The sequence below is a fragment of the Talaromyces marneffei genome, chromosome 5 (assembly GCF_009556855.1).
Source record: "Talaromyces marneffei chromosome 5, complete sequence".
NCBI lineage: Eukaryota > Fungi > Ascomycota > Eurotiomycetes > Eurotiales > Trichocomaceae > Talaromyces > Talaromyces marneffei.
The window spans coordinates 1,373,710-1,398,485 of record NC_072352.1 but is presented as its reverse complement, the minus strand read 5'-3'; the positions used below and the strand labels follow the sequence as shown (position 1 = coordinate 1,398,485).

Genomic DNA, 24,776 nt, shown 5'->3' with positions numbered 1-24,776 from the left:
TGGAAAGTGGAAAGGGAGGTTTTCTCGTTTATTGTTAGAATGTTTTTCCTTTCGGTCTGTTCAACATGTTTTTTATTTCCTTCCGTTCCAGCTGTGAATAGTTTATAGTTTCTTTTGTTTGTATCAGGATGATTATGGCATCAATCAATAAGATATCCAATATTAAACTACTCTCTAGATATTGTAGTTCCGTAGTTGTACGATAAATTACCATTCGCGCTTAGCGGCAACTGGAGGATTAAGGTAGGTTTACCAGGATGCAATTTCTAAGATTGTCATTCTCCCTTTAATGTAAGATAACAAGTAAACCCGATGCAAGAGTTGAAATGGGTATATATCCAATCTAAAGCTAACTTACACACATACATATACATAACCATACAATGATGATCTCCTTGCCAACCTCCAGACCTCTGAACAAGATACTGATCATTTAGGACTAGCCTCTCTTTCCGGCATCTCATGCATTTGCTGCATTTGCTGCTGCTCAGCAATCTGCATCTCCCTCTCCATCTTCTCAAAATCTCCCTGAAACGTGTCCTTCAACGGCTCCATCCTTACCTCCCACACATCCTCACTACTCGGGCCCGTCTTATATTTCACTGCCTTTTTGCGGTAATGGTTTCTAATCATTTCCTTTCTGGTGTTGTCGTCGTTTATGCCGCGCGCTTTCATGCATAGCCAAAAGTTTTCCCAGTGTTCGCTGCAACTCCGTAGTTCGCCGTACCGATAAATGTTTACCCATTGGCCGCCGAAGGATTGGCAGAAGAAGGCGTAGTCGAAGGCGGAGCGGCAGGACATGGTGTCGGGGTAGAGGGAGTCAGGGGCTATGGAAGATGGTGGTTCTTGTTGTGTTGTTGAGTCGGGGGAGGGTGGTGTTGTAGTTGTGGTTGATGATTGGCGTTGTGAGGAGGTGGAGGTGGGTGGTGGTGTTGCAGAGGACTCGAGGCTTTTGAGGAAGTCGCGTAGCTCGGCATCAGCTTTTTCTTCGCGTGTTAATTGTCGACTGGGTGTTGGTTCTGGTTGTGATGATATCGATGGTTGTTGCAGATTGTCTAGTTTTTGTGTTGGAAGACTATCTGATTGCGCATTTTTGTTGCTGCTGGAGGATGATGGCCACCACCAACCCATTGTGAATAATGTATTTATCGCAGTTCGTCGTTTTAGTAGGTTGGATCGATTCGATATAGTCTGTTTGTCCGTGGAATTGAACGATTGGATAACGAAGGTGTCAATTGTAGTTGGTGATTGATTTTGTAAGAGTCGAGATCATCAAATTTAATTTTAGCTCTAACTCAGTCTCCAGACTGACCCGCCAATCACATGCACCCTTAGGTAACGGCAATCTAGAAATACCATATACTACGAGACGCTCTGAGTATCAGAATAGTCGTTGTAATTTGATGTCAATGTCTATTCACAAGGTACTAATAAAATCTGTGTTCGGTGCTTAGATGTTTAAAACGAGAAACATATTTCTTACATCTGTGGTGGCTTCAGTCTTTTAGGGTTATTAGGGTTAGAGCTGATTAAGTCAAGTCCGAAACCCCACCATAGGGGTTTCATAAATCTTTTGAATAATTCAAGCATTTTGATGACATGGATGCTCTGGGAAAGTAGCTCACTAAATTATTTGCATCAATATTCCCTCATATACGCATCGGTGCGTTGCATCAGTCACTTCTTCGCATCCTCCTCCAAAGACACAAGGCGATTCAAAACCACAGAATCAGCCGAACTGTCACGATCCAGACAGAAATAAGCCACCCTCATGCCCTGAAACCGGATAAATTCCGGCAAAACTTCCGAGTCCTCTGTTGACGTGACCTCGCTTTTGGTCTTGGGCCATGGCGCTCTACGGATGATTTCGTGAAGACCAATATCAATCATAGCATCCGGAAAGATTTCCTCTGAATGTGGGTTGATCACGGAAAGAAAGCCGTCGGGGTGCGTATCTGGGTTGTTGCAGGTGAAAAGAGGGTTATATGTACGAACGGTCACTTTGATGGGGCTGTTTAGTGATGGGCAGTCTGAGATCCAGTGGATGTAGCTGTGTAGGCTCAGCGTGATGAACACTTATCACACAGAGAAAAGCAAAGGTTACTCACGTCTTTGGCTTCTTGAACTTTGTGCCATCTTTAGGTTTGTCGTATCGAGCGTGTATTGACGTGACAAGTCCGCTACTTGAATCTTTCTCGAAACTGGTCGCGGTTATGGGAAACGGAACTTTGAGTAATCCGACTGATGTGCCTAGAGTGAGTCGGAAGAAGTCCTTGCTGGGTGTCTCGCGAAAGTCACTTCGATCAATATAGACTGTTCGAGTAAATGGGACAAGGTGCGACTGACTGAATTAGTATGAGCGAGTAAAAAGTGGTCCTTGATTGTGATGAACATACCCCGAATGTAGGGTCTTTGGAAAACGATAGTTCTACCATTTCAAGGTATTCTTCAGGAAGATTTTCAATGATAACAGGAACTGGGTCAAGGATAACCATCAAGCGCGGCACTGTCACTTCTAGATACTGTCGAACAGACTGCTCAAACTTCTGGACTGCAATAGTCGATGGGGCCTTGGAAACTCCAAGCCCATTGACGAACGACAATATTGCTCCCGGCGGAACGCCTCGACGTCGAAGAGCAATCAGTGTGTATAATCGAGGGTCGTCCCAGTCACGAACATACCCGTTCGATATCAGGTCCATGATCTTCCGTTTCGATAGTACTGTATCTGATAAATTGAGTCGGCCGTATCTTCCAACCAGAGTTAGTATCACTTCCTTAGCAACGTGAATATGATCCAAGAAGCTATCGGTATGCAAGATACTACTCACTCCCGTTGCATTGGCCTATAAACACCCAACTTATCACACAGCCAATTATACGAAGTTCTCGCCGTCTCAAACTCCGTCGTACAGAGAGAATGCGTAACGCCTTCCAAGCTATTCACCAAACAATGTGTAAAGTCATATGTTGGATATATCCTTCACTTGTCGCCGGTACGATAGTGGATCCCAACCTTACCATCTGATCTCTACTCGCTGGCTGGCTGGTCCTTGGTATCGGATTTGCATGGTGCAATGACACGATATGCAGTCAAATCCCACATCTGTGGATTATCGGATTCGAGGTCTTGTTTCATGCGAAGCAATGCCTCCTGGGATCCGTACTTGCCGTCGCGCATTGCTCTGAATTCGGTAAGTGATTCATCAATTGGACGATCTCGATGAGAGCAAGCGTAGCGAGGGGTAGCGCCTTTGCTGCCTCCCCGTTGCTGGGCAGTTTTACTTTCTGAATTTGGATATCACGTTAGTGACCTAGAAAGGACACAACAGCCAAATCATAACATACTAGAGCAGTGGCAGACATAAGCACCGTCACGGTTGATCAAGTCCTCCGCAAGCTCATAGAGGGCATCAAAATAATCACTCGAATGCGTAATCTTGGCTGGTTTGAAACCTAACCATTGAATGATATCCGCAATAGCCATGAAGTACTTCTCCTCCTCTTTGGCAGGATTCGTGTCATCATAGCGTAAATAACAATCTCCACCGTGATGTTCTGCGAAGCCGAAATTGATGGCAATGGCTTTGCTGTGTCCTAGGTGACGAAAACCGTTTGGTTCTGGCGGGAAACGCGTTACGATTCTATCGACTCCTAGAGATCCTATAGGCTTCTCGTTATATACATCTGCGAGAAACCCGGAGGTGAACATAGATGCTGTGTCATTGGCAACACTTTCCTCGAGCTTCATTATAGGCTGTCTAATAATCTTCGTCCTTGTGCTGTTTTTATAGACAATAAGTAATGCATGACATGCCCACCCATTTTATGGACGATCAGCAGAATTTGCAGCGTAGGAATAATAATAGTCGAAAATATGGTGGCTCAGACGGGTTGAGTCAAAGGTCGGCGCTTGCAAGTCAGCCTTGTACGAAGAGTCGATGGCGCCGCATTTGGCGGCTATAAACGGGAAGAACTTGATGCTATGCGCCAACACAATGAGAACTTCGTTGTCTGGAGTTCAAGAACTATACACAACTTTCTAAGGGTTTGTCTATAACAGTAGAACTGTGACATTCGGCATTGCCTTCGGGTTGGAATGCACCCCAGCGTTTGGAAGATCGATAAAGGAGTCATACAAAAGAACGGAAAAGGCAAATACACGCGGGCTACTGCCTACAGGGTTACCTGCACAAGCCTGCTTAAGAGCTTAGTCAATGCCATTTAGAAGCTTACCGCGGAGCTTGTAACGTATTATGCTGTGTTCTGGGGACTCATCACAGTTCCCTGCTACCAGTTCTGGAATTTGGATGTTTCACGATCAGCATTATCACACTGTTTATGCCTCCGCTGAGTTATCTTTGGCATGGCTTACCTATCCTCAGTATTCAGCGTCTTGGAATCCCATATGGCAATCCATGTTTTACAATCTGTTCATCATAAGCAGCGACGCAAAAGAAGGGTAAAAAGAATGAAGCCTCGACTGTAGTGGACGGATCAGACACTAACCCCAAACAGGCAAGGAACTCGGTCCAAGGGTCGACGTCATACGGGAAACCCTCACTTCTTGATTTTCTTTTGATTTCATCGCAATCGCGCAAAATGACTTTGTGATAGCTATCGCAAACCAGTGACGGGGACTGTGCAGTACAATGCGGCTGCCAGCCATCATTCGGCCTCAGTGCCACCGCCATCAACGGTATGGCGATTTTTTCCGGTCGGCATTCAACAAACAGGCCACGGTTGGACGCTGCACACCAGTCGCGTTAATACGATCCAATTCGACGGCAACAACAATAACAGATGCATCGACAAATTACTCGATTACTGAGACTCTCGAGCAGGGTCACATTTCTGTTGGGCCTAATGAGGGGCTCTTGTTCATCAATAGTAGGATAACAATACCCCGCTGACTCTTTATTGCGATTCAATCTGTGTTGTACAGTATAGCTAACCATAAACTATTAACATAGATATACTTCCGCTCAGACTCCAATGGCTTTACAGACTTCTCTGGATTGGAGACTCGTACGCCGTCAACCAAGTCCTAAAACGCGTCGACAAACCCTCTTACGCAGCAGCCGATCACTGGGCAATCGTGAGACGCGCATTGCCACCAGACATGCACGTAAACATCAAAGAGGTCATACCTCGACTCAGTGAAGGAGGGTTGTTTATCAAATATTCACTGCCCGATGGAGAAAAAAGGCCGAAAGGCGAAATAGCAGCTGCGGTTGAAGAATACCTGAAGAAAAATCCTATTCATCCATGGTTTAACCCATTGGATCGTGTCGGTGTAGGTTGCGTTTTGGGCAAGCCTTGGATCGAGGATATGTACCACTTCCCCAGTCCGAGGCTGAAAGTTGAGTTTCTTCCGTCATCATCGAATAGTACTCCGGAGGAATTGACGCCAGAAGCTTTGTATTCCCTCTTTCGCCGATATGGCAAGATCAAGGACATTGATCGACAGCCGCCTGACTCTAAGGTTCTTCCGAAATATGCAATGGTTGAATTCACAAGAGCTAAATATGCTATTCTGGCCCGGAGTTGCATTCATGGGGTCACAATTCCCGAAACAGTCAGCGGTGGTGGTGGAGGATCTGTCCTGAGGATAACTTACGAACGCAAGGTCAAGGCCCATTGGATCAGGGAGTGGCTCTTCACCCATCCTCGCATCGTAATTCCTGCTATCGCAGCACTCATTGCAGGGATTACGGTCATCATATTTGATCCTATCCGCACATTCTTCATCAAGATGAAAGTGAAAGACCTGTTCAATGTAGACGATAAGGCTATATGGTCGTGGATTCGAGATGAAGTTCGGAAAGCCAACTTTTTATCCGAAAACCGCAGCGAAAAGAAAGTCTTCCGAGCGTTATCGGATGACCGACAAGAAGACATCAATCGATTACAAGCATGGTTAGGCGAGAACGGAAATACATTCATCGTCGTCCAGGGACCCCACGGATCCGGCAAGAGAGAAATTGTCATCGATCAGGCTCTAAAGGATCGAAAATACAAACTCATTATCGATTGCAACCAAATTCAAGATGCAAGAAGTGATGCAGCTACCATTTCCATTGCAGCTCAGCAAGTCGGTTACCGGCCAATATTCTCGTGGATGAATAGTTTCAACAGTTTCATTGATTTGGCTTCTCAAGGTATTATTGGTACCAAAGTTGGGTTTTCCGAGACGCTAGACTCCCAGCTGAGTAAAATATGGACAAATACCGCCACTGCGTTGAGACAGATTGCGCTCGAGAGCAAGAAGAAGGATGGCAGTATCATGTCAGATGACGATTATCTAGAGGCGCATCCGGAGAAGAGACCTGTGGTTGTTATCGACAACTTCCTGCACAAAGGACGCGAGAGCAATATTGTGGATGAAAAACTGGCCGAGTGGGGAGCGGCTTTGATTACTGGCAACATCGCGCATGTCATTTTCTTAACTCCAGATGCATCATATTCCAAGACACTTGGCAAAGCGCTGCCCAGTCAAGTGTTTCGCTCAATTTCCTTAGGCGACTGTTCATTGGAAGTTGGCAGGAACTTTATTCTTCGGTATTTGCACAATCATGATGAAGATGCGGATAAGGATGATGACGAGTCATCTACCAAGCCGAAGGCACCACCACAAGGATTGGAGGGTCTGGATAGATGTATTGAGCTTGTCGGCGGCCGGTTGACTGATCTGGAATTCATGGCCCATCGAATCAAGTCCGGCGAGAGTCCAAAAAGTGAGTATCTACCACGATCACTACCACCTTATATCAAAACTAATCCCCATGACCAGGCGCCCTCAAACACATAATCGAACAAGCCGCTGCCGAAATTGCAAAAGCCTACGTCTTCGATGCCAACTCAACCTACACCCAGGACGCTCCCACCTGGACCCGCGAACAAGCCTGGTATCTCATCAAAACCATCGCCGAAGACAAAAACGGCTCCGTCCCTTATAGTAACATCATTGTATCCGACCTCTTCAACAGCGCAGACGGTGAACGTACATTGTCTGCCCTGGAACAAAAGGAACTCATAACTGTGACAGCCGTAAATGGTCGCCCCGCAGCCATCAAACCGGGTCGACCCATCTACCACTCCGCATTCAAATATCTCACTCAGGACGACATATTACGCAACAGACTCGACCTCGGTATCGTGCGTGAAATGATTGCCAGAGAAAATCAGACGATTGCAAAGTGTGAAGCTGAGTTACACCTCATGGGCGATCCAGAGAAATATCCGTCTGATGTGAAATGGAGGATGCGTTGGGTGGCGAAAAGGTTGGAGGATGCGCATTGGAGGTTGGAGAAGTTCGAGAGGCAGAGTAAGGTTTTGGTGGAGTTTTTGAAGACGGCGGAGTAGATTGGTCAGCGCTGAAGTAAGGTGAGGTTGTGTTGTGTGTATATATATACACTTACGAGGCATGTTTTGATAATCTTAGATTTTTGTATGAACACTTCGATTCTTATGTATACCTAGGTAGTCAACGAGAATTTAAATAATTCAAGAGAGCAAAGACTACCTAGATAGTAACCATCTTCAACAAATAACAAGAACAATATGGCATAAGGAAAAGACATCCCCCGAAGTTACACGTCTGCTTGAGTAAGGTTATTGGATTCAGAGCAATCGTGACGGCTGAGCTTCAATTCCCTTGATGTCACCAGACTCATTTGGAGATTGTACGTACAATCTTCTAGAAACAAGCCCCTTCTCCTCATCGTAAGGCGAAATGTCATTTGAAGGAGAAATCGCCTCGCTATCATACTGTCCCGAAGACGAAGTCTCAACACTCTTGAATCGCGACAACTGAATATTACTACCCGAACCATTCTTTTCTCCCTCCACCATGCGCTCATGCTGTTGTTGTAATTGAATGCAACTCTGCGTGGTATGTTCTTGCGCTATCCGGGCAGCGGACGATTCTTTGTTGTGCAAGTTGCGAACCACGAAGCACATGGTGATAAAAATGACTGACATGGCGGACACTGTGACGTAGCCCTTGAAGTATCGTGGTGCATCGACTTGTTGCCAGACTAGTAGTGGGAGCCATATTTGTAGGATGTATGCGATTTCGTTCATGGCTGCGATGGTGATGGCGCGTTCTTCGCTGTCGTTGCCGCAGACTTCGTTGGCCCAGCTGTACACTTTCATTAGTTGTTTGACCAAGGTGTAGTCTTGACGATGGACTCACGCCATGCAAAGCCCACTCAAGCCAAATGATGCACCTGCTGAAATGAGACATGTCCACTTCCACCAGGCGGGGATATCCCAAATGGCCAGTGACACATAGCAGATGATATTTACAACCTGCATTAGAAGGTGTAAGTAGCATTTTCAAACGGATTTGACATCGAGTTGAACTCACTCCACCAAATACAAGAGGTGGCCAACGTCTGCCTCGCAGGACCGTATCGGATAGCCCTAACAACAGTCGTCAGTAACATGATTAGAGTAGGTCCGTTTGAAATCATACAAGCATATATTATAGTCATCAGTATCTGTACTCCCGACGTGGTCGTTGGGTAATTGTTGATTTGTGGGATTGAGTACCGAGGATCAGTCGAATGGCGTAGATATCTATAATAGTGAGTACCAATGTTGAGGAAGAGAAAGGGGGGAGATATACTGTTGAAAAATCGGTTGCGTGTTTGCAATTCCGTTGTTGAAAGCTCTAATTTTTTAATTTTTTTTTGATTAGCATGGGTTCCGGATTTCGGAATCATAGAAGGTGTTGACTTGCACGTATAGAAGAGACATGAGATATATGTGCCACGAAGTGAAAATTCTCTTCAATTTCTCCTTCGTGTACTTGGACCGGGGCTTGCGGCCCTCCATGATCATTCGCAACTGTGCGAGTTTGATTTCCTGCAAGTAGTCAGCATGCTAAAAAGCACAGAACTATAGGATCAACTCACCTCTTCGCTCAGATACCATGACTGTGTAATCTCAGGCACATCCGGCAGTATAAAGTATCCCATAACAGCCATCGGTAATGAAATAGAGCCATTAATGATAAAAGCCCTAGATCAAAAAGTATGAATTCAGTTCAGTCCTCAGCCCAACCACCGATATATGACTCCTCAATGCACGAACCATTGCCACCCTCTATAGCCCCCGACACCGCCTATATGGTATACTCCGCCCATTATGTATCCCGAAGCCATCTGGCCCATGGCACTGCAAATCTGAAATATACAAGCTCTTTTTCCCAGTTCGTCGCTTCGATACCATGAACCGAGAGAGTGTTGAATCCCTGGGTAGTACCCGCTTTCACAGAGGCCTTCCTTTATCAGTCATCGTACAACTGGGAACGCGATTATAATTCTCACCGATGAGTAGCCGGATTATGTAAAATTGGTATGCTTGATTGCATCTTGATAACGAAAGAGTAAGCACGGCCCAACAAACCTGATAACAAGAAATGATCAGTATCTTGGTATTGAATTAATTGAATCTCACAAGAATCATTTTCGTACCTCAAGGCTCGGTATCCAGTATCTTGGCCGTGTCCGACTGAGAATAATATTGCTTGGAATCTGCCCCAACATATAACCCAAAGCCCAAGCGGTCTGTATATAGTTCAATTGGTTTTGGTATAATTTCAAATCCTCTTGCCTGGGATTAAACCGCGCCGTTAGCCCAAATATACCGCTCGGCATCACAATATTGTCACATACATTCCGGAAACGAAGGCATTGTTGATATTATATTGGTCGATGCTTTTGACGAAGTACCCTATTTGGATCACATATCAGGATAAAAGTCTGACAGTTGAACATGCAAGGAGGACTTACCAACTGCACCAAAGGAAATAAGTGCTGTGTCGAGCTTCGTCAGCAGTCGCCTTTCTGCTGGCGGTTTGTCGAACGTGTCCCATAGGTAGCTGATGAATTTTGGTTTCTTCGGTTCTCTTCGTTCGGTAGCTTCCTTGGTATCCTCAGTAGACATCCTGGAAGGAAAAGTCGAAATGCCCAAGATGGGCCTTGATATGCCTTGGAGTCACCCCCTTGTCCTGAAGTGAAAGGGTGTGGAAAGCTTGCAGAGAACAAAATTCGAAATGAAACGAGAGCAGGAATCAATAACTCAATATCATGACCTGCCCAAAACGCTTTATTTTCCCATGTGACTGGATGGAATGAGATTCTGAACTAATTATAGCTAAGACTTGGGATAAATTATCTCAGCCAAGAGGTGCATGCAAAACATCTGAATACATAGGTGTCATCTACGCCACTTCAAATACGAAGGATGAGTAGGAAGGATATATCATTCCCCAAAGCAAGCCATCAAAGCCCCATCAAGGACGATAAGCACGATTAGCTACAATGTATTGATGGCGATTAGCTAGCTAATGTTGCACAGTGAGCATGTCATATCGTCCGGGCGGGAGATGAAATGCAGCCAGTGCATTCATTGGATGTGCATTCCTGAGAGTGAGGCAGCTTGTATCCATGATTAGAACATTCCTAGTGATACAAGGTATGGTATCAATGCTAGAGTGGATTCGCAATCGAGAAAATAATCTACCTTGTACGACGCCTATTAGAAGCGGATACCATAGGGATGAAGAAATAAGTTCTTGATATGATAGAAAAGGGAAAGTAGTTTTTGAGGAAGATAAAACAAGAATTGTTGAACATGGATGATTGAGTGATGAGGCTAGAATGAAGGCAAGAACCCCTTCGTGCCGTCATGGCAAGCAGTAATAGCGAGCCAGCATGTGATTGGCTCTAACCTGCGCACTTCTATCATCTACCTAGATCTTCCTCTCTACTATATTCAAGGATCCTGCTTAGATAGTAGAGTATAAGCCGTTTCTTGATTCGGATACTTCTCTCAAGCTTCAAGCTTGGTCAGTAAGAATGAGGACCTTTATTCAATCCCTTGGATCATAGATATACAGTAGAAACACTTTGCGCTAATTGAAAAACTCTAATTTTGATTAAATCAAGCTCATTGTCTTTAAGAAGTTTACCCCTTGGCTGCAGTGGTCCATCTTTGGAAGTTGTCAACATTCCACATTTCGTGGATGCCATTTTTATCTTGCACAATCTCCATCTTCAACATACAAGTCGTACAGGTCTTTATATCATTTGTCCGTGTTATCTCCCGCTTGTCACTGCTTTAGTCTCATAGATTCCGTTGACCCCACGCGTGGACTGTGTAACCACGGTAGATAATGCAATCGCTTGTTGCTTGTGTGATTAACAATGTCGATTCAAACTAGTCCTACACGCATGTGTGTTTCCTGAAGACAAGAATAATCCACCTATATTACTGAGAAATGTCAAGCTTTGATCTCTCTGATTGGACAGGCATATATTATTGTCAGTTTTGCTTTTGGCTCTGGCCAGGCAGGTAGACATGCCTAGGTCTACAAGCACATCATTGAAATACACCCGTACCCCGACTCTGTGGTGTTACTTAGCTGCGTATTTGATCCTCCCTTCCGTCCTGCCAACTGGTACAATTCACGCATCGTACTGCCTGAAATCCAGATATTAGCCCTAAATGCAACGTATGTATGACACCAAACAGTAAGAGATGATACCTTAGAACTGATCCATTTCCTACAGTACCTGCATTTGACGGTACGTTTGATCACCACATCCTCCGAGAAATACGTATACACCTGTCCCACGGTATAGAGCGTCAAACCTATGCTGACGAAACTGATGAATGTATTCAAGAATGTTCTGCATAAAGATATTGTTAACCCCCCCACCACCATAAATCGAAATGAAAATTGCGACATGTGCATTGAATATGACTTACCCATAAGCCATAACCAGCGCTCCATCATCGCGTGCTTGTTCAAGCGTATTATACCCATCCGGACCCCAATCAGAATAATGCTTTCCTTTCCTCAAGACGGCGAATTTATCCTCCAAATTTCGGTTCAGAAATGGCAGCAAACTGATGATTGGTAAATATAGGTCGGATACAAAGGAGTTGACGACCTTGGTGAATGCTGCTGCTATACTACACGTAAGATGTTAGCTCATTATATATATGAGTTGGTGCTGCTGGCATGTACATTAAACCAATAGCAACTTCGAGCACGTTATCGCGCAGCGCAAAGTCCCAGAAGCAATCCCAGGCTTCCTTAAAGCGATATCGCATGCGAGTGACGACGTTGTCTTCTTGGTCTGGAAGACGAGGCATGGTGACTATAAAAAATCTGATATATTCGACGATAATAGGAGTGCTAGTATCACTGTATCAGTAAGATGATGAATGAATGTTGTTTACCTTTCTGGATCTCCATTGATGAGCTCATAAGATCTGTTAACTAGGTTATGTCATGACCTCCAAGCTGAAGCTTTTCAGCCAATCAGAGGTGACCATAACAAGCCCTAACGTCCTCCCATTTAGGTAATTTAGAATATTGTGAGATCTTCACGAGTTGTTGTGTCCTAGGAGGACAATGCTGCAGTTTATTCTCTGCAAACATATCTCTAAGTTTTTAATACTTAGCTTTATTTGCAATGTAATGGTAGAACCGGAGACCGGTTCACGATCAGCTCGAGTCATTGTCATTGAGTCTTCACCAATATCAGTCTCGAAAGCTTCTACATGTCCTCGGTACAGTATCACACAGGAACGACATAGATGCGACACGTAGAATAAATGAACCATATATATGCCCAAACATAGGCATATAAGAAGGTGCAGGTCCCAATACATACCTCTCGGCTTTCAGGGATTGTCATGCATCTACAGCCGTGGGGAAATCAATTGAGATAGCCTCACATACCAAAACAATCGAAGATGAACATCACGGTGAAAACACCGATCCTTACACCGTAGGAACAAGAATCAGATTTCCAAATTGAGATTCCGAACACGCCTCGTACTCGGGTAATTAAAGCAAGCTCACAAATTCCTGATGATCAATCATTGCCTCCTATAAACTCCATAACTTAAGAGTCTTAAACGTCGGATTTATCTGCTTCATCTTAGTGATGAGTCTTGAGGTAACTTACGTGGATATTTATTTTTATTGTTTGTTCAGCCTATGTACATGTCGATTGCTATTTGATCATAGACGCCAAGCTTCTTTGTATATTCAATGCTGAGTCTGTTAATAGCGAAGAAGAGACTATAGTCTGGCACGAAGCGCTTTTGCGAGTCCCGAGGGACCATCGTAAATTTGCTGCTCTACAATTCTTGAGTTGATCTGCAAGGTGTCAGTAACCATTTTCATTCTGCATGAATGGAAAGGATGGCTTACGTATTCAGGGCCGAGATCCGAAACCTTTTCTACGCCCAGTAACTGCATGCATGTCTTGGTCTCATCCGCAAGAACTACAAATGTCAGCATCTGTTATCAACAGCATAGGCGAGTGCGACTTACTTTCCAGCGTTCTGTGAACGCCCTCAATACCACCAGCACCAAGTCCCCACAACGCAGGCCGACCAATGCCCACTGCCCTGGCGCCCAGACACAACGCCTTCACAACATCCGTGCCTCGTCGAATACCACCATCGACGAGAACCTCGATCTTATCAAAGACCTCAGGACAGTACTTGCGAATCTCAAGCAATGTATGCACAGCCGGCGGCGCAGTGTCAAGCGCACGTCCACCGTGATTCGACAAAATGATACCTCTCACCTGCGGAGCATACAACGACGCAATATAAGCATCTTCATGCGTCTGCAACCCCTTCAAAATGATAGGTAGTTTTGTAACTTTCGTAAGCCATTGCAAAGTCTCCTTCCAAGTCAGATCATAAGCTGTTCCAGCGAACAATTGCTGGCCCACACCACCACCTCCATCTTTGGGCACTGGTGTTCCATCTGGCAGAGTCTCTGCTTTTTCTTCGACCACTTTGCTGGACAGCACAGGTAATTTTTTAGCCGTGTTGTCGGTGCGCATGTCATCCTCTCGTTTACCGGGCACCGGCGCATCGAGTGTCAAAATGATACACTTGATAGCCTTGAGCTTCTCGATCCGAGCAATCATTGCCTCGCTTTTGTGTCGTTCTATCTGGATATATAACTGCCATCCGAAAACCTGATCCGGAGCAGCATTCTCAACAATCTGCTCAGGTGACATGGACGCATTATTCGAAATCATCTGCATAGCGCCAAACCCACGACAAGCCGCGGCAATACCTGCCTCGCCAGAGGGGTGCGCCAAACGAGCCATTGCCGCTGGCGATACATAGATCGGCAAGCCGACTTTATGACCCACTATCGTCGTCGACAAATCGCATTTTCCGACATCGATAAAGACGCGAGGTCGTAAAAAGATGGAGCGGTAGACTTCGCGGTTGAAGTTTTTGCTGATCAGGTCATCTCCAGCGGAGTAGTAGTATCCCCATGCTTTGCGGCTGACTTGTTTTGTGGCTACTTGTTCGATTTCGTCTAGGTTGAAGAGGGTTTCCATGGGCGGTGGGCCCTGGTCTTCTTCTGATGATTGTTGTTGTGCGTCTGCGGTGGGTTTGGGGAGTGTTTCTGGGTCGACAGTCCCCAAAAGGGCTTCCGGTTTGAGGTTGTCTTCCAATGTACCTGGAGGATGGATGGGATCGTATTCTTCGGTGGCATCGGTGCCGGCCAGTCTGAGAATGACTTTCACACCGCCGGGGTGGCTGGACATGAAATCGGTGACCTGTGTTGTCAGCTCTCTGTGTAAATTGCAATTGGGTGACTGAAAGCCAAAGAAGACCTACATCATACACTTTTCCATATAGAATGACCCAACAACTCTCTGGAGTATTGTGTTTCGCGACTGTCGTGATTGTCAGACAGGACAGCAAATGCGGGGAAGCATTCTCCAGACAATGAACATACCTTCAGCCGCATCGAATACTTTTGCCATGACGAATATATCCCCTGTATATACAATGTCGACAATGTATCAGCGCATCAATTGCGATAAAATTGCCGGAGGCCACAAAAAAGGAGAAAAGATAAGAGACTGTCTGTTCGGAGGACTCGCCGATGTTAATAACTATACTACGTAGTGGATTACCCCAACTTTCAGCGTGGCGGCGCGGTGATTGGTGGATAAACCCTGGATTGGCGGATTATCCGACGTTTTTGATGTACTACTGTTCGGGACAATACCCGACGAGTACCTCCCCCGATATACTGAAGTGATTTCTACCGGTTGAACTACTCAGGTTATATTATATAAGATCGTGCTTTCATTATTATAAGTCATATTAATGCATTGCATATCTAATAAGTTCCTGTCCTTCGTTCAGACTTGAGCCATTACTGTCTTTATCGGGATTAACAAAAAAGAGAGACTTCAAGGTCACGCTAGCCAGCCAGCCTTGATGTGGGTGATGAGATATATAAACATACACGGAGAAACGAGTATTAAGAGTGTTTCCTATACATGAAGAAGCACGCGGAGGTGCTTCTTTTTAAACCAAGGGGCGCTTCGTATCGAGAGCACCGCGACGAACCACGTCCTCAATGCGCCATCGGGGGGGTACGGCTGTGGCGTTGGGGTTGTTGAGTCGTTGTTGTTGCTGTTGGTAGTATTCTTTCTCCTGTTCAGGCGAAAGTCCTTCTGCGGGTGGAAGGGCACCGCCGGCGATACCAGTGGAGAATTTGAGTTGGAGGACGTTGCCAATTTCATCACATGCGGTGAGAAGCCGGTCCAAGTCTTCTTTGTTGTGGGCTGCCGAGACACAGAATCGAGCGCGAGAAGAAACCAGGGGTGTTGCAGGATAACCGACGATGACCACGGAGATTTTGCGTTTGAGCATTTCGTGAGAGAATGCTGGCATCTTTGCTGGGTTGAAGAGGAGAACAGGAATAATAGGGGAATCGTCGTGTCCATAAACAATGAATCCAAGTCTTTTCAATCCAAGTCGGAGATATCGTGAGTTGAAAGCCAACCGTTGCAGTCTCTCCTCTCCCTGACCTGGGCAGATATCGCCATTGATCAGCCGGAGGGAAGTCAAAATTTGCGTGAGAATTGGTGGCGTGGGTGCTTCTCCAAAGATAACACCGGCATTGTAAGCCCGAAGAGCATCAATCATTGACTTGTCAGCTGCAATATAACCACCGTTGGCGCCAAATGACTTGGTGAGCGTTCCCATTAGGATATCAACATTCTTGGTGTCAATTCCAAAGTAATCGCATACACCGCGTCCACGAGGTCCAACGGCACCAACAGAGTGTGCTTCGTCAATGAAGAGGTGGAATTTGTATTTGTGTTTGAGCTCAATCAGTCCTGGCAAATTGCACATCGATCCTTCCATAGAGTAAAGACCCTCTACAACAACCAGAATCTTCTTCCATGGCCGGTGTGTACGTGGTTGGCCTTGAGAAATAGCTTCCCGGAGTTTCTCTTCCAATGATTTCATGTCATTATGTTTGAACATGCCAATAGAAGCTCCTGATAGACGAGCTCCAAATCTGATAGAAGCGTGGTTCAGTTCGTCCGAAATGATAAGACACCCTTTGCTGACCAGTGCCGGGAAGACATTTGCGTTTGTACCGAATCCCATAGAGAAAACCATCGACGCCTCTTTTCCAACGAACTTGGCCACGAGGTCTTCCACTTCGACGTGCAAATCGCATGTTCCGGCCTCGGCACGGGTACTTACTGTGCTGATGCCGTACTTTCGGAGATTTTCTTCAACAGCATCGGCGCATGGACCTTCCGATTGAGCGAATCCAAGATAGTTGTAAGAGCTCATGTTCAATGTATCTGTAGTCGTGCCGGTGAAGTAAAAGTGTCGGTTATAGTCATCTGTAGAACGATCAATAAGTGTAATGTAACGACCTGGTACACCAGTGACTGGACGTTCAAAACAATCATTGATGCGCAATTTCAATCGGCGGACGTAAAAATTATCAAAGTCGCTATTCAATGCGCCATAGCCATTTCGTGGTTTCAAGTGGCGGTAGTTCTCTTCCTTGAATCGCTTGCCAAAAAAGTCTCGAACGTGGCCAAAAGCAATCAGGATCAAATAACTGATATATGTAGTCAAAAGGTAATAATAAGGAGGTTCGTCCATTACTGGTTCGGGGAATGGACCGCCAGGGTGCCGACTTGTGTACCTGTGGCTTGGATGGCTGATCGGAGCGAATTGTGCATGCTGCTTCGTCAAACGCTTCATCTCTTCTTGGGACGGAGGCTGAAACAGCGTTGTTGGCGGTTCGTCCATATTGCGGCTATCGGCAGTGGCCGTGGATAGTGAAATTGTGGGAAGAGACAATGATACAGAACTTCTTGGCACGCCGGCGCTCGGGGTAGTGTTCGATTTGCTGGCTGCGAGAAGGGTCGCGTGTGCAGTAGGAGGCTCAGCCTTGGATTTTGGCGATGTCGAAAACAGTTGACTCAGCCGACCGGTCTTTGATGAACTTTTAAGGCCCTTCTCGGCGGAGGATGAAGCGGTTGATGGCGAGGAGTTACTTGAAAAAGTATTCGACAGTCGATGAGGCATCGCAAATTATCTTCTTCAGTAGCAACGATCTTATAAAGGAGAGTGTGTCGAATAGGCCTGATATTCTACCAGAACCGAAGGTTATACACGCATCGAATCGCTCCTGAAGGATTGAAGGAGCGTGTTCGATAATCGGATTCGAAGCGACTATAGTAAGCAGCGTTAGTCAAACTCTTCAGCACGTCATTTGATTGCTCAAGTACACCCTGCTAGAACAGCAACGTATCCAACGTAGGATCTGGTGAAGTCGAATGGACATCAAGACAGAGAAGACATACAATGGGGTCTAGAAAAACTGGACAGCAAAAGTGCATCCGACGAAGCCGCAGAGCAGCGGTCAAAGGGGGCGCGTGCGGGGAGGGAGAATCTCTCGACCGTAGAGAACCCTTGCCGCTCAGGCAATTGAACAGATATTCAAGTTTCAGAAGTCTCACTGGAGAAGTGGCAGAGATATCAAGAATTAGGGACGGATAGAAGACAATATTCCTGACCGAAGACAGAGAGGTGTGTTGTTGACGAAGAAGCAGAGAGAGATGTTGGGAAAGCCGAAAGTTCAATGATCGTAAGATTAGTCTGCTTAGTCTGTGGTCTAGCGGAGAGCTTGGGTCGGCGTATGTGACGGTACGGATAATTTATGCGTACAATATAACGGTACGGGTACGCCGATTATCCGGCAATGAAGTAGGTCTATAACGCCGAACGGTAAGAGTAATACTAAGACGTAAGTAATTTAAAAAATTTGCCGCTGCCCCTGGATCATGTCGCCGCCGGAGCTGGGCTGACCTAGTGCGCAAACCAAGCCTAAAATGGACGATTTATTGATCAATCCGAGCAATCGCTGCATCTTCAGGCTGACTAGTCCAGCGCCTGAAGTTCTGTCCGTACGCTCAGTGGCTCACTGATACAGGCTGTAGCCTCGCTCAGGGGCGGCCAATCTGCACCGGTTTGCCTCCAGCTGATATCATCTTTATGAAGCGACTAGTTAGTTAACTAGTTAACTTAGTTAGTTAGCTACTTTGCGATTTACTCTGGAGACATTCTCTTTACTAGTATCAACTGTCAAAGAATGATTGATTCATTATCGATAGTGCCGTTTGACTCCCGACCGGCTAATGACCTCATCTATGTAGCATCATCCAAAAATGCCGCAAACAGCAAAGACAAGATGTCTATACCCAGGGTAGTCTACGTACGTAGTACTATGTAGACATTCATAGCATCACCATTGCCACTGTATTGCCTGTTGCAACAGAACAAAGACCGCCTCCGCTTCTGAATCTGAATCTGAATTGCGGCATACATGGTTCAGGCCCGTGTCACGTTCCAGGAGGTGAGCTGTACTATGTATTGGTAGACAATTACCGTAACCAATCACGCTGGGTTCCGCTGGTTGAAAGTACTCTGTAACAATCCAACGTGTCTTCGATGTTGCTCTTCTGTTTCTTTTCATCTGTAACTTAATGATTTGAGGAAGTAGTCAACATGTGAATCTTCCGGCTGCGACACTCGTACCGCAGTAGAGAACTGCGGAATGATTGCGCGGCCAGCAATGGTCAGTGACGGATTCCGACCAGAAAGCGCGGATCTTCCCCGCGATCTCTTGCTCCTTCCAAAACTGGGGGACAAGAAACATCTCCCTAGCCTGTCATTTCCTCCTGTTTCCTCTTTTCTTTCTCAATTGACCCATATCATAATTCCCGCATCTGCTAGACACATCCCGACTACCTAGTGAGAAGGCATTCCGTCAAGATGCCTTCCTCAATCAATGACGATGTCGAGGCTATAGAACTATGGCATCCCTCAGCTCCCGAGAAGACGGAGATGTTCAAATTTAAGACTCATGTTGGACAGAGATATAACCTGAAACTGAAGAACTACGACGACCTCTGGCAATGGAGTATCTCGCAACCAGGGGACTTTTGGGAAGAGGTCTGGCATTACACAGGGGTCAAAGCACATGCACCATATTCGAAGGTACGAAGGGACTGAATCATTGACGCAGCATAAACCGCACATTGACATGCTCCGTCTAGGTTCTAGACTCCAAATCCTTGCTATTTCCCAGACCGCATTTTTTCGAGGGAAGCCGTCTAAATTTCGCCGAGAATCTTTTATATCCAGCAAAGTGCCCAGGCGACGAAGAAATTGCCATTATCGGTGCCACCGAGGCGGATCGCGAATTTGTATCATGGAGAGAGTTAAGAGAGCGTGTCAGAGTATGCACAAATGCTATGCGCCAAAGAGGCATAACAGTGGGCGACCGCATTGGTGGTTTTGTTGGCAACCACGTCGACGCCGTGGTGATAATGTTGGCTACAACCTCCATTGGAGCTCTTTGGACTTCAATCTCCCCGGACACCGGCGTCCATGCGGTTGTAGAACGTCTTCGCCAAGTACAACCAAGAATCTTGTTTGCAGACAATGCTTCTCTTTACAACAGCAAGGTACATGGCACCGAGCCCAAGGTTGTGGATATTGTGAAAGAATTACCATGCCTAGAGCATGTCGTGATATTAGAAGCTATAACATTGGCCGAGCTTGATTTCAACAAAGTGAGGCCCCAAAACGGGCTTGTTGCTTGGTACAAAGACTTTGTTCACGAAGCACAGGATTCTACAGCACCGCTAAAATTCGAGTCCTTAGACCCGGATCATCCTGTTTACATACTCTACTCTTCAGGAACAACAGGTGCTCCCAAGCCTATCGTTCACGGCGCACTGGGAACTCTTCTGCAACATAAAAAGGAGCACGTCTTACATAGCGATATAAAACCCGGCGATCGCCTATTTTATTATACTACAACCACCTGGATGATGTGGCACTGGCTTGTATCAGGGCTTGCAAGTGCTGCCACCATTGTCGTCTATGACGGAAGCCCCTTCCGACCCTTTGATGTGGAAGGTGGAAAGGGAGAGATGGCTATGGCTAGATTGATTGAGGAACTTGGAATCACACACTTTGGCACGTCAGCAAAATATTTATCAATGATTGAGCAGGCTTCTCTAAACCCGCGCAAACACCCCAACCGCCCTGTGCAACTCGAGAAGCTAAGAGCGATATTCAGTACGGCGGCACCATTAGCACCTTCCACATTCGAGTACATATACTCATCGTTCCACCCAGACGTTATGCTCGGCTCGATTACTGGAGGTACCGACATTATATCTTTGTTCGGTGCATCCTGTCCGATATCACCTGTATACAGAGGTGAGATTCAATGTCGAGGACTGGGAATGGCCGTAGCCGCTTACGACTACTCTGGAAACGATATTACTAAATCAAACGAGCCTGGTGACTTGGTTTGCACTGTACCATTCCCTGCTCAGCCCGTCATGTTCTGGCCACCTGGCCCTGAGGGAGAAGCAAAATACAAAAAGAGCTATTTCGACGTCTTTGGGCCATCTGTATGGCACCATGGTGATTATGTTCGGATCGACCCAGATACAGGAGGATTGACGATGCTTGGTCGAAGTGATGGCGTTTTGAAACCAGCAGGAGTCCGCTTTGGAAGTGCCGAAATATATAATGTCATTCTGAAGCACTTTTCTCAGGAGATTGAGGATTCTCTGTGTATCGGACGAAGGCGTGAAGGAATGGATAGTGACGAGACTGTCGTTCTTTTCATCAAGCTTGTTCCAGAGGCTATCGAAGTAGGCATCCCACCGATATCTCAGGATCTTAAGGCTAGGATCCAAGCTGTTATTCGCAAGGAACTCAGCGCACGTCATGTGCCGGGCATTATTGATGTCTGCCCGGGCAATGAGATTCCTTTGACCTCTAACGGAAAGAAGGTTGAGAATGCGGTGAAACAGATACTTTGCGGATTGAATATCAAGACGTCCGCCAGCGTGGCTAATGCAGGTTGCTTAGACGGATATAGAAAATGGGCTGCAGAGCATTAGATAGACCGTTTGTCTAGTCATTAACAACAATAGTAATCTCATTTAAATCCATCAATAATGTAAACAGACAAACCGGTCAATTCTCAAATTAATACTATGAAGTATGTACAATAGCCGTGTCCCGATTGGGTTAGCTGGAAGGTTTCCGGAATTGCTCCGGAGTGGTCCGCAGTCGACAGACTAAGACATAACGTAACGGGCGTAAAAATATCGAACTCGCTGCATCCGCATCCTCTCGACCACGCGACAGCGATTTCTTCACCTTATCACCTATTAATACGTACCCTGGTCAGTGCTACAATATGCGTCGAGCGGCTCTGCGGACCGCCCAATCTATTGGTCCGATTTTACGCAGCCAGCGTGCGAACACCAGAGGTTTAGCCAGCACATCAACGATAGCCCAGGTAGCTCTCTCCACCCCAACCCGTTAAGTTATTGGCAATACTAATTTGGTAGGACCCCGCTGACTTGGATCAAATCACAACCCTCAAAAATGGCATCCGAGTGGCTAGCGAATCCCTACCAGGCCCCTTCTCCGGCGTTGGAGTCTACGTTGACGCCGGGTCCCGATACGAAGACGACAGCATCCGCGGCGTAAGCCATATAATGGATCGACTCGCATTCAAATCCACAAAGTCACGATCCGCCGACGAAATGTTGGAAGCGCTAGAGTCTCTGGGCGGGAACATACAATGTGCGTCGTCTCGGGAGTCTCTGATGTATCAATCCGCCAGTTTTAATTCCACCGTGCCCACGACGTTGGGCTTATTGGCGGAGACGATTCGTAATCCGTTGATTACAGAGGAAGAGGTAGAGCAGCAACTGGAGACGGCGGAGTATGAGATCAGCGAGATTTGGAACAAACCCGAACTGATTCTCCCGGAGCTCGTGCACATGGCTGGATTCAAGAACAATACGCTGGGAAACCCGTTGCTGTGTCCTCAGGAAAGATTGGCAGAGATTAACAAAGCCGTGGTGGAGAAATATCGAGCAACGTTTTTCCGACCGGAGAGGATAGTCGTTGCGTTTGCGGGTGTTGCGCATGAGGAAGCGGTAAGGCTTACGGAGCATTATTTTGGGGATATGAAATCCGCCGAAGGTCCCGCGCTTCATGGCAAAGGGGTGGAATCTACGCTATCGGGGGAGAAAGAGGGGGAGTTGCCTACTATTCATCTCAGCACGCCGACTGCAAATGTCACGACTAATGCTCAAGCCGGAACGTCGCAGCCCAATATTTTGTCGAAACTCCCGTTTTTCAAAAATCTATCTTCTGCCGCTCCTAACACCGCGACGGTCAAAGCACTTGATCCGTCGTTGCTTGAACCGTCCTCAGTTAATCTGACTCGCGCCGCGCATTATACTGGTGGTTACTTGACACTACCGCCCATCCCCCCTCCTGCGAACCCGAACCATCCTCGATTGAGTCATATCCACTTGGCATTCGAAGCCCTCCCCATCTCTTCCCCCGATATCTACGCACTTGCGACTCTACAAACATTGCTGGGTGGTGGCGGTTCCTTCTCAGCCGGTGGGCCCGGAAAGGGCATGTACTCCCGGTTGTACACAAACGTACTGAACCAGCACGGCTGGGTCGAAAGCTGCATCGCCTTTAACCATAGCTACACCGACAGCGGTCTATTCGGTATCTCGGCGTCGTGCAGCCCAACGCGCACTCCACAGATGCTAGAGGTCATGTGCCGCGAACTCCAAGCCTTGACCCTGGACAAAGGATTCTCAGCATTACAAATGCCCGAAGTCAACCGCGCAAAGAATCAGCTCCGGTCGTCGCTTCTAATGAATCTAGAGTCTCGCATGGTCGAGTTGGAGGATCTTGGACGCCAGGTGCAGGTACACGGACGCAAGATTGGTGTTAAAGAGATGTGCGATCGTATTGAGGCTTTGACGATAGATGATCTGCGACGTGTCGCGAGACAAGTGTTTGGCGGACAGGTCCATAATCCCGGAAAGGGGACGGGCAAGCCGACGGTTGTCGTTCAGGAAGGCGAACTGGAAGGGTATAGCCCGCGCGCATTCCCATGGGACGAGATCCAGGATCGGATTTCCAAGTGGAAGCTCGGAAGGCTGTAGGAGATGAAAATTTTTTGAATAATTCTCTTCTCTATGTAGTTTATTGATAGATTTGCATTTGGCAGAGAGGGTTGGAATGGGCGCTTGTACTATATATAATCAAACACATTCAAATCAAATAATTGATGTTATAGTCTGTAACCTTTTTTGAAGGAAATACTAAAAAGCTGACGATGCCAAGCCAAGTGGATCCTCTGAGCTCCGCGGTTGGTCCAGTGACTCCAGTCTAAGATGGGCAATCGGGAAAAAGTTGGACAACTTCAAACTTCTCCGTTTTCTTCAAAGAACAACATCAACCACATCAACCATACCATCTTTTCCGAAGACACTCCATCTGTTGGAATACACCAGTTCAACGACCTTACTTAGTTTTAATATTCAAATTCTTTGAAACAACCGCCAAAATGGTCAAGCTCACCGAGGTCGAAGACGAGCACTTCACCACCGAAAAGCCCATCCCAACCAAGGAAGCACTCCTCGTGTCTGATAACGAAGAAGACGATGACTTCACCGATACCGGTACGCCCGTTCCTCTCCAATCCCTACCCTTTTAATCCCATCTCTCAAGCTAATCTGGCGGACTGGTGAATAGAATCCGAAATCTCCGAAACAGACTCAGCCTACGACCCCATCAACGAAACCCTGTACGACCGCATCATCGCCCTCAAGGACATCATCCCTCCTCAATCCCGCCGCCGCATCACCGCCACTATTAACGGGTTGACCGACGCCACAAAATCTACTTTCTCATTCAGCGGAAAAGCGCTCTGGGTGATTTCGACGTCCGCCTTCCTTTTGGGTGTCCCCTGGGCGCTGGCTTTTGCGGAGGAGGAGCAGTACGTTCAGATGGAGAGGGAGCAGGGAATGATGAGGGGTGCTAATGAGGTTTGTCCTTTCTGACTACGAAGGTTGATTTGAAAAGGATGGAAATGCTAATTGGGTGGGTAGATGCTTACTCCCGGTGCAAATGCTGCTGGCGCCGCGCTCAGCGCTGCTGGTACCGAACAGCCAAAGGCTGCTCTATAAAGAGCGGAAACATTATCATAATATAAGAATATCTCCTCTTGATCCCCCGATTTGCGACACGATTTTGTCTACGGTTGGGGAAAAAAAGTCGGTCAGAGGGATACAAAACACGAAACCAGTTTCGGAGCCATACTTCGACGCTGTTTGTTTCGTTCATATTACAATTCAACTCCATGCACGATCAATACTGTACCACATCACCGGAGGTTAAAGGTTATGGTGTTGTGTATTTGTATGCTGTGTGGTGTTTTTTTCTTTCTCGTCTTCATATTTGGCTGTCATGGTCATGTATCATTGTGTAATTGATTCTCTCTCTCTTCTCGACTCGATGTATTAAAA

At 46.5% G+C, this 24,776-nt stretch overlaps 11 protein-coding genes across 11 annotated transcripts; 4 read left to right on the top strand and 7 right to left on the bottom strand.

Moving 5' to 3' along the window:
* Positions 1 to 429: 429 nt before the first annotated feature.
* EYB26_006834 (uncharacterized protein) lies at positions 430 to 1,131 on the bottom strand (the record flags this gene model as incomplete). Its single annotated transcript, XM_054266107.1, has 1 exon — positions 430 to 1,131. One exon carries the CDS (start codon positions 1,129 to 1,131, stop codon positions 430 to 432), a length of 702 nt encoding a protein of 233 aa, XP_054122082.1.
* A 546-nt stretch (positions 1,132 to 1,677) lies between these two features.
* On the bottom strand, positions 1,678 to 2,842 carry EYB26_006833 (uncharacterized protein; the record flags this gene model as incomplete). The annotated part of the gene is made up of 4 exons (XM_054266106.1): positions 1,678 to 2,050; positions 2,109 to 2,341; positions 2,397 to 2,751; positions 2,832 to 2,842. The coding sequence occupies 4 exons, from the start codon at positions 2,840 to 2,842 to the stop codon at positions 1,678 to 1,680; spliced, it is 972 nt and encodes a 323-aa protein (XP_054122081.1).
* Positions 2,843 to 3,031: 189 nt separating this feature from the next.
* EYB26_006832 (uncharacterized protein) lies at positions 3,032 to 3,751 on the bottom strand (the record flags this gene model as incomplete). The annotated part of the gene is made up of 2 exons (XM_054266105.1): positions 3,032 to 3,288; positions 3,349 to 3,751. 2 exons carry the CDS (start codon positions 3,749 to 3,751, stop codon positions 3,032 to 3,034), a joined length of 660 nt encoding a protein of 219 aa, XP_054122080.1.
* Positions 3,752 to 4,652: 901 nt separating this feature from the next.
* EYB26_006831 (uncharacterized protein) lies at positions 4,653 to 7,365 on the top strand (the record flags this gene model as incomplete). Its single annotated transcript, XM_054266104.1, has 3 exons — positions 4,653 to 4,890; positions 4,974 to 6,737; positions 6,794 to 7,365. The coding sequence occupies 3 exons, from the start codon at positions 4,653 to 4,655 to the stop codon at positions 7,363 to 7,365; spliced, it is 2,574 nt and encodes an 857-aa protein (XP_054122079.1).
* A 258-nt stretch (positions 7,366 to 7,623) lies between these two features.
* EYB26_006830 (uncharacterized protein) lies at positions 7,624 to 9,954 on the bottom strand (the record flags this gene model as incomplete). The annotated part of the gene is made up of 12 exons (XM_054266103.1): positions 7,624 to 8,143; positions 8,198 to 8,313; positions 8,372 to 8,427; positions 8,480 to 8,583; positions 8,633 to 8,677; positions 8,747 to 8,871; positions 8,922 to 9,027; positions 9,100 to 9,286; positions 9,336 to 9,414; positions 9,483 to 9,621; positions 9,684 to 9,741; positions 9,801 to 9,954. The coding sequence occupies 12 exons, from the start codon at positions 9,952 to 9,954 to the stop codon at positions 7,624 to 7,626; spliced, it is 1,689 nt and encodes a 562-aa protein (XP_054122078.1).
* A 1,476-nt stretch (positions 9,955 to 11,430) lies between these two features.
* Positions 11,431 to 12,171, bottom strand: EYB26_006829 (uncharacterized protein; the record flags this gene model as incomplete). Its single annotated transcript, XM_054266102.1, has 4 exons — positions 11,431 to 11,493; positions 11,558 to 11,702; positions 11,782 to 11,988; positions 12,044 to 12,171. 4 exons carry the CDS (start codon positions 12,169 to 12,171, stop codon positions 11,431 to 11,433), a joined length of 543 nt encoding a protein of 180 aa, XP_054122077.1.
* Positions 12,172 to 13,108: 937 nt separating this feature from the next.
* On the bottom strand, positions 13,109 to 14,831 carry EYB26_006828 (uncharacterized protein; the record flags this gene model as incomplete). Its single annotated transcript, XM_054266101.1, has 5 exons — positions 13,109 to 13,186; positions 13,241 to 13,314; positions 13,364 to 14,621; positions 14,683 to 14,741; positions 14,804 to 14,831. 5 exons carry the CDS (start codon positions 14,829 to 14,831, stop codon positions 13,109 to 13,111), a joined length of 1,497 nt encoding a protein of 498 aa, XP_054122076.1.
* Positions 14,832 to 15,384: 553 nt separating this feature from the next.
* On the bottom strand, positions 15,385 to 17,421 carry EYB26_006827 (uncharacterized protein; the record flags this gene model as incomplete). Its single annotated transcript, XM_054266100.1, has 1 exon — positions 15,385 to 17,421. One exon carries the CDS (start codon positions 17,419 to 17,421, stop codon positions 15,385 to 15,387), a length of 2,037 nt encoding a protein of 678 aa, XP_054122075.1.
* Positions 17,422 to 19,170: 1,749 nt separating this feature from the next.
* Positions 19,171 to 21,323, top strand: EYB26_006826 (uncharacterized protein; the record flags this gene model as incomplete). Its single annotated transcript, XM_054266099.1, has 2 exons — positions 19,171 to 19,395; positions 19,455 to 21,323. 2 exons carry the CDS (start codon positions 19,171 to 19,173, stop codon positions 21,321 to 21,323), a joined length of 2,094 nt encoding a protein of 697 aa, XP_054122074.1.
* Positions 21,324 to 21,625: 302 nt separating this feature from the next.
* On the top strand, positions 21,626 to 23,411 carry EYB26_006825 (uncharacterized protein; the record flags this gene model as incomplete). Its single annotated transcript, XM_054266098.1, has 2 exons — positions 21,626 to 21,727; positions 21,780 to 23,411. 2 exons carry the CDS (start codon positions 21,626 to 21,628, stop codon positions 23,409 to 23,411), a joined length of 1,734 nt encoding a protein of 577 aa, XP_054122073.1.
* A 404-nt stretch (positions 23,412 to 23,815) lies between these two features.
* Positions 23,816 to 24,437, top strand: EYB26_006824 (uncharacterized protein; the record flags this gene model as incomplete). Its single annotated transcript, XM_054266097.1, has 3 exons — positions 23,816 to 23,930; positions 24,004 to 24,296; positions 24,360 to 24,437. 3 exons carry the CDS (start codon positions 23,816 to 23,818, stop codon positions 24,435 to 24,437), a joined length of 486 nt encoding a protein of 161 aa, XP_054122072.1.
* Between the last annotated feature and the right edge of the window lie 339 nt (positions 24,438 to 24,776).